At 48.0% G+C, this 8,105-nt stretch overlaps 2 protein-coding genes across 2 annotated transcripts; one reads left to right on the forward strand and one right to left on the reverse strand.

Moving 5' to 3' along the window:
• Window positions 1–206: 206 nt before the first annotated feature.
• Window positions 207–1,885, forward strand: PtA15_12A561 (uncharacterized protein; the record flags this gene model as incomplete). Its single annotated transcript, XM_053162183.1, has 4 exons — window positions 207–489; window positions 583–648; window positions 732–1,030; window positions 1,715–1,885. 4 exons carry the CDS (start codon window positions 207–209, stop codon window positions 1,883–1,885), a joined length of 819 nt encoding a protein of 272 aa, XP_053026126.1.
• Window positions 1,886–4,990: 3,105 nt separating this feature from the next.
• PtA15_12A562 (uncharacterized protein) lies at window positions 4,991–8,105 on the reverse strand (the record flags this gene model as incomplete). The annotated part of the gene is made up of 6 exons (XM_053162184.1): window positions 4,991–5,079; window positions 5,180–5,580; window positions 5,666–6,468; window positions 6,539–7,267; window positions 7,340–7,572; window positions 7,679–8,105. 6 exons carry the CDS (start codon window positions 8,103–8,105, stop codon window positions 4,991–4,993), a joined length of 2,682 nt encoding a protein of 893 aa, XP_053026127.1.

The following is an 8,105-nucleotide window of genomic DNA, read 5'->3' on the forward strand; positions in this document are numbered from 1 at the left end:
CGAAACCTAGTTGGCCCAGCATCAACCGGTACCGGCAAGCTTTGTGGCGTTGCAAGGATCTTCCCGCTAACAACGCCGTAAACCTTATCGGATCGCCGACCGCCGTTAGCAAGGAGAAAGGAAGGAAATTTTCGCCTTTTTTCGCCTCAACATAACACATGTTAAGTCTCATCCAGGCAGCAACTAATGTAGTTAAAGAAAAAGCAATGGAAGGCAGCACGGCAGTAGGCACCGACCAGACTCCAACCACGACAGAGCAAGATGAAGAACTCGAAGGAGGAACCCACCAAACTCAAGAACCACCCGCAAAGAAGCCGAAGAAGGCGTCCGGATCAAAGACAGCCACCTCGACTGGGAAAGGGACGACAAAGAAGGTCGTTACACGGTTGACATCCAAGATCCCAGAGGAACAAGAAGAGTCCGGGCAGGAAGACCGAGAAGACATCCAGGAAACCTTAGGAAACGAATGGGCGGAGATCGTTGGAGCCGGTAAGTCAAGGAAGAATCTCGAAAGGAACCACCCAAGGAATAACCCAAAGGAATTAGGAACTGAGATAGACATTTGTGTGGCGCACCATTTAGTCAGAGATCCAGACGAGGAAGATACCGGGATCACTAGGAAGGCCAGCAAAGGAAGACCCGGTTCGGGTAAGTAACCTAAAAACAGGAATTAGGAACTCTATCCATGGAATAAGGAAGCTAAGACGTTGTATCCTCGATCCGTCTAACAGCCAAAAACCCCATTGCAACGGATGGACACCCGAGAGCCGAACGATCCCTCCAGGCACGCATCCTTGAAATGTACGACAGGGCGGAGGAAGCAGCGGAATCAGGCGACCACGCCAAGGCGGAGATCCTCCTGAAGATCTGCGAAGGCCTATGCCATGTGGCCACCGGACCTGCTGGAGGCGCCCATCCCCCCGGTAAAGATTTAGGCGCAACAAGCCAAGTCCAAAAAGTCGGATTTCTGAGTGCGATTCCACCAAAGAAACCCAACTCAACTGTCCACAATGCCATGGAGGTGGATACGGTCGGGATAGCGGATCAGCTTGGGAAGAAAGGCGCATTGGTGTTTGACGATGCGGCCTTCCCTACTAGTGACAACATAGGCTTGACCCAGTTCTTCAACAACAACCTGAAAGAGTTAAGGAACCCCCTACCACTCACCATTTTCAACGAGGCTTGGCAAGAGAAAGCCATGCTCCATTATAGCAAGAAACGACCCCGATCCAAAGAAAGCCGTTTGGATAGAAACCAATACACTGGCTTTCCGTTCCCCAGTGAATACCTCCAGACCTACAACAAGTGGTCGGTGAATCACCAAGGATTCTACGCAGCGGTAGCTAAAATTCCCACTCATGCGAAGTTCCTTGTCTGGTTTTCGGGCCATAAGAGGAACTGCGACGCCATCATACAGAACTACGGCTACATGACTGGCTTGAGGTACGACATCACGGTTCGGGTCAACACCTTCTCAGCGAGGGTACCTCTAAGCGACGGACGTCTCTTGGTGGTCAACATCTCGGTTTACCAGGAGACCATCGTCCAGAAGATGTATGCGAAGGCCGCGAGGTTCGAAGAGGTCGAGTTCACCAACAACCCTTACGCGGCAGGCGGTAGGCGAGTGGGCTGGGATCCGATCACAGGCTTGCCGAAATCCAAACCAAACGACGCAGACAACACCCCTCTCCACTTACAACAACCGTCAGTCAAGACCGGTCAGAGTCAAAACCCAACCAAGGAAAACCCAAAGCCATCCGATGGCGCCAACCAGCAGACCCAAAGGCAGGGAGGATACAAAGGAAACCGCTTCAACCCGCGCCACAACAAGCGCGAGCGGGACGGCGGCGGAGGAGGGTCATACAGGAAAGACCACAACCATTAGTAGGCTCCCATCCCGAACTCTTGTTTTCTTCTTCCATATCTACAATTATGCGTTGTATGGTTGTATGTAAGACAATGAAATATCATTGAGGAAAGACACCCCCATCATCGCTCTATGCTCCGCATATCGAGCAGAGAGAGAAATAGGGCGCAGTAATGAGAATCCAAAAAAAAAAAAAAAAAAAAAAAAAAAGAGGAGAGGAACGAGAGAGAAAGAAGCACCTCTGATATGTTGCCCCCGGTGCCCAAAATTTAGTGAGATAGGTCAAGACGGACGTGGTGCGTCAACGGAGGCGGTAGTAAGATACCCGGTGCCGAGCACTCTGACGGTAGAAGAAGTAAGCTGGCCTCAGGCAGTTTTGTGTGAGATGAACCTACCGCAATGGGAAGCAGCTCTCGGCGCAGCCGGGCTCCTTCCGGAATTCAACAACGTGCTACTCGGATTCTGTGAAGGCTTTGATCAAGGAATACCGGAGCATCACATTGAAGGCAAAGACGCATTCTTCACACCACCAAACCACGATTTGGCACTAAAAGCTAAAGCCAAGATAGAGGAGTCAATTGCGAAAGAAGTCGCCGCCGGAAGGATGTTTGGGCCTTACACTCACAAACAGGTCGCCAGGAAGTTCCCTTTCTTCCGCACGAACCCGCTGGGAGCTGTGATCAATGGAGACGGGTTGTTGAGGCCAATAAACGACCTCTCTTTCCCGCACAGACAGCCAGGAATCCCTTTGGTTAACTCATTCGTGGATTACAAAGACTTCAAAACCACCTGGGACGACTTCAACGTTGTAGCAACTTACTTAAGAAAGAATAAAGAGCCCATTCTGTTAGCTCTATTCGACTGGGAAAAAGCGTACCGGCAAATCCCCACGGCACCGAATCAATGGCCATACCTTATGGTTCAAGACTTCAAGGGAGGTATCATGCTCAACACTAGGATCACGTTTGGGGGCGTAGCAGGCTGCGGCTCCTTTGGCAGACCGGCAGACGCATGGAAGAGAATCATTTTAGCCGAGTTTGATGTCAAAGCAATCTTTAGATGGGTCGACAACAACCTCTTCGTAAAATCCGTCGCCTCCGCACTTCTAATGACAGATGTAGTGAAACGGTCCAACCAGCTTGGAGTAAAGACAAACAAACAGAAATACTCTCCTTTTCTGGAGGAACAGAAATACGTGGGCTTTGTATGGAACAGGGTCAAGAAAACGGTTCGACTGCCTAGCAAAAAACTAGACAAACAAATAACCCAAATCCAAGACTTCCTGGAGATTGGAGCGGAATTCTCCTACACGGACGTGGAAGTGATGGTGGGACGTTTAAACCATGTGTCGTTTATCCTGCCTCAGCTCCAATGCTACCTATGTAGCCTATACCGGATGCTGAAAAATTGGGTATACAAATGGAAGACGAGGCCACTACCCAAAGACGTCGAAGAGGACCTCCACTTTTGGCTGACAAGCCTGAAGAATTTCCATCCAACTCGCCTGATAGCAGCACCGGAACCGACAGAGGTCGGCTGGGTTGGCGACGCGTCAACGGGTTACGGCATTGGCGTCCTCATAGGGCGACGCTGGGCACAATTCCGCCTGAAATCAATAGAGAAACTAGGCGAAGGGATTGCGGACGACCTAGACAAAGAGGAGGAAAGAATTTCACGACTCGAGACCATTGCGGTGAGACTCGGACTACTCATGTTACTGAAACTTGGGGCAAGAAAAAGCAAGAGCTTCATTGTCTGGACGGATAATACGACAACAGAAACCGTGATCAACAAACGCAAGTCCAAGGACCGGTTCGTGAACAGCGAATGGAAGATCATACAACGTTTGTTGATTGAACGGGAAATAGACCTTGTGGCGAAACGCGTATCATCCGCAGGAAACCGCGCGGACGCCCTTTCAAGGGGTTCAAGAGACGGCCACAAAAAACACAATCAACTCAGAATAGAAGTGCCGCGAGACCTTGAGGAACTAATAGAACATATGCATTAACAAGAATGGAAATATATTGTATTGCTTATTGTCAAGCTAGTGAACGGGTTGGATACACAAAGTGAACTAATGAGTATGGAGGGCTAGCTCTGAGCGGGGCTCCAGGATCACTGGAGTTGCGGGTTGGGCTCAGACCTTAGGGACTGCAAGGCAGCCTAGGGTAAGGAAGAGGACATCATTCCTTGGTGGCAACAGTCTCAAGGAATGTCTATTCCTAGACACTCCTCTCTTCCGGGTGGCCTGCAAGGCCACCAGAGCAAAGAAGAGAGGGGGTCAGTAAAGGAAGAAAGACCCAAGAACCTTCCTCCCTTTTTAACCCATACTCGGATGACTTGGAGAGACCAGACAAGCCTCTTGGGTCATCCTAGACAACATTACAAATGTTGTCGAAAAAGTTCAAAGAAGTAGAAGGAATATTTTCCCCAACCTCCAGATGCGCCACACTTAGCGGCGGATTGGATCATTTTCATGTGGTCATGGGTCTGATAGTTGTGTTAATTTAGATTTAGAGGGGCATCTAGAGCTCTCTAAATGCCCACAGGAAGACCCATTCTTATCTCAAAAACCCAAGCCAGTACATGAAGTCAAAATCAACTGATGAAACATGACAAAATGTAGATCCATGTTGGTTTTTGGCATCCGCAGAACTATTAGGGGGTATCAAATATGAGAAATCCACAATTAGAAACTAGTCAATTAGCCAAAAATGAGATTTCTCACCAGTGGTTCCCAAAATGGAGTAGAAGAAGAACCAGCATGTTTTAAAAATGGTGGGTTTTTCAAACCTGTCAATTACATAATGGTGGATTTAGTCATATTTGATATCCCCTATTGATGAAACTCATTCACAGACAATGTAAGAAAATACTAAGAGACCGCCTTAGACAGACACAATGTTGCATTGAGCTCATCATAAATCTTCTGCATAACGATCTCAATGATAACAAGATCAAAAAGGAAAGGGCATGCATACTTTTGTCGAGGTTTTTCATGGAAGACCCATTTTGATATTGGTTTGTTTGAGAGAACACCACGACTTAAAAAGGAAAGCAGAAGACAGATTGATAAGAAGAAATATATAGAAGTTTGCCATGAAATCTAGGTAGGTATTTTTATCCCCGTCTGCGATCCCCGCCAGCTGCAACAGTCCTGCCACCGATCGGGCCCGAGAACGTTCCTCTGCCTCTACCACCACGATAATCTATCAGTACGCCAAGGAAGAATAAAATTTGAACAGCGGATAAGCAAGGAACACGGAGCCAAAGTGACGAAAACTTGATGAAAAGGATTTAAAACTTTACTTTTGGCACCTCCGCCCCGACGTGGTCCTCTTTGAGGCTCTCCCTCTTTCCGCTCAGTCCCACCAGTTCCGGCTCGATTGGCGCCATCTCGATCGGCTCCGGCGCCAATCTTGGACTCCAAGTACCTCTCATTAGTTTCCGCCATCCCGCTCACTTTATCGACCAGGCCGATCGTCAGCTGTTGCAGTTTGGTGAGCTCCTGTTTCGATAATACAACGACCTTGTCGATTTGGTCGAGAGACGCTCCTCCTAACTCTTCGTTCCATATCATCCTGGATACTATCGATGTCACATCCGGCTCACTCAATTGAAAACTCGTAGCCAGGTACTCGATCGAAACCGTTGAATAGTATGATGAGTATGTAAACAGGTATGTCCGCAAAGCTTCTTCTTGAATTTTTCTACACGTAACGAGTCAGTATGGGAAAACAGGGGCAAAATAGAAATAAAAAAGGGGGGTAAGAGGCAAGAAATGATTTGACTGACCTAGTCAACATCTCTTTGAGGGCATCTTGGCGTGGCATAAGAGCCCAGATCTTGATCCCATTGATTAGTTCGATACATTTTTGCCAGTCGCCGGTCTGCAAAGCTTTTGACGCTTGCATAATGTGGTCACGTTTATTTTCAGGTGGACCGGTGAAGACTTGACGTTCGGCATAGTCAAACATACGTCTGAACGTTCTTGAAATCTGACGTTTTTTCAATTCGACATCATTTCCGGCTTGAGCGAGATTAGGGATCTCAAGTAACATCGATGAGACCAGGTAGGCGCATTCCAGTAATTCCAGGTTAATGTGCATGTGGTAGGGAAGTTGTCGTTGACGTTCAATCTTATCTTGCTCGGGCGTTAGCTGGGAATATCGTTGAGCTTGAACACCTTGAGCGAGGAGTTCCTTGACTCGCTGAGAAGCGAAGATATCCTGCAAGATCGATTGACTCTCCTTGATCAAACCCAGCCGGAAAGCGGACAGACCAAGTTGGACAACCGTGCGGTTGTACATGATTTGCGTCCCAACATCTGCTCCGTGTACAGTTTCTTGAAGATGTAACATGAGGAGCAGGTCACGAGCTCGGTAAAATTCATCATGCAACCCGTAATTGAAAATTTGACAAAGAGCTGCTCGAGTTTGAAGCAGAGAGTTGTCGGTTTTATAAAGGTAAGCGCAGAGCGCATGGATCAGTTCTGAAGATGAATATGATGATGACTCCACAGGACTCGACGTAGGGGTGAATATCTTTGAAGGCAATTCGGGTACGGCAGCTTCAAGAGGTTGGATCACGGCATCAGGCTGAGGAGAAGCGTGATGATAAGTGATGAGAACAAAGAGCTGGTATTGTTTCTGAAAGAAAATAACTAACCTTGCAATACACATGCTCCAGTCTCCTGGTAACGGCCTTTGCAACAGCCGAAGTGAGTTCAACTCTTTCGAAATAACTCTGGGCTCGAACAATTGTGCAATAGAGCTCCTTCTCATCCTTCAAGCGCTCAATGTATTCACTCGTATGAGGGTCGATATTTTGCAAGCTTTTGGTGAATTCGTCATCTAGCCGGTCTAGTAAGCTGCTAATGCTACCTCTGACTTGAAGCTTGTTGGTAGATTCGGAGTCTGGGGCACGTTCTTCTTGGTCATCGTAATCGACAGTTTCTTCTTGGACGACGAATTGAGTCTCAGTTGAAAGCAAGTTGAGTAACTCGTCGAGGCGCACTCGAGCCGATTTCCAGGCCTCAGTGGGCAGATGGGTGGTCACTGCTGGGTTGTAGTCAAATTGACTTGAGATCAAAGCCAACAAGATCCGAATTCTTTGGTAAGTGGTTGTAGAGATACTGAGCAGCTTGTCAAGAATCATAAGTTGCTCTTGTCGATCAGTATTTTTCTTTCCGCGCGCCTCGAGGACCGACTGAAGAGTTTTGAAGATTGAATCGGGCGAGAATGAGAAAGATTTTCCACCCTTACCGACCATAGTGAAATCGTCGTCGTCGTCATCGGGCTCTCCCTCAGAATCACGAGCCTTGCTCTTTTTACTCTTCTTGGCGGCAGGCGCTGGGGCATCTATCGCAGCTGCTTCCTGTTCGAAAGCTTCTGGGTCCTAAACAGTACCGTTGGGAAATGTCAGAATAGGGCAAGAAAGAAAGGATGATTGAGTGAGAGAAAAACTGACGGCTTTGTATTTTTCAATGATTGCTTCATTTTCACGGATAGTTTTCTTCAGTTTTTGCTTCATCGTGTTCAAAGCCTTTGCGTTGGTGGCATTCATTTTTTTCTTAACTGTTGCATTTTCGTTGACAGCAATTTGGCTCTCTTCCAAGCTGAGGACTACTTTGATGAAAGAGGCTGGAAGGGGGTCGGCCGCATTAGCTTGACGGGTGATTAATCGGACGAGCTTGTCGAATTCTGTTGGAAGAAAGGAATATAGCACGATCAGGTTCACAGGTTTCAGCAATTTGACACTGAGGCTGGGGGGCGAGTTTGGTAAGAGGAAGCTGATTGAGTGACTGACCAGCACTGATGACAACCCAGTCATTAATTTTGGCCCCATTCTCCATAATTTTAACGCTCGCATCGATCTCATCCTGACGTTTGCTTTTAGCACTTTTGACGACCCTTCGACTCTCGTCTTCCGAGTCGCTGTCGGTATCGCTATCGGCACCGACCAAGAACTTGTTTGCCTTGATTGCGCCGGTGGTGGTTGTTTTCTTGAGGTCGTCATCGGAGTCTGAGGCGTCCATGTCATCCGAATCGTCATCAGAATCAGAGTCGTCGGAGTCCGAACCACCTTTCAAGAACCGATTCTTCAGTGGTGCCGCGGTTTTCTTGAGGCCATCAGCCTGGACCGTCTCGGAACCTGAGGCATCCGAAAGCAGCTCCTCATCACTAGATGAGTCCGATTCGGAGTCCGATCCCACGGTGCGAAAGAAGGATGACAT

The sequence above is a fragment of the Puccinia triticina genome, chromosome 12A, assembly GCF_026914185.1.
Source record: "Puccinia triticina chromosome 12A, complete sequence".
Taxonomy (NCBI): Eukaryota; Fungi; Basidiomycota; class Pucciniomycetes; order Pucciniales; family Pucciniaceae; genus Puccinia; species Puccinia triticina.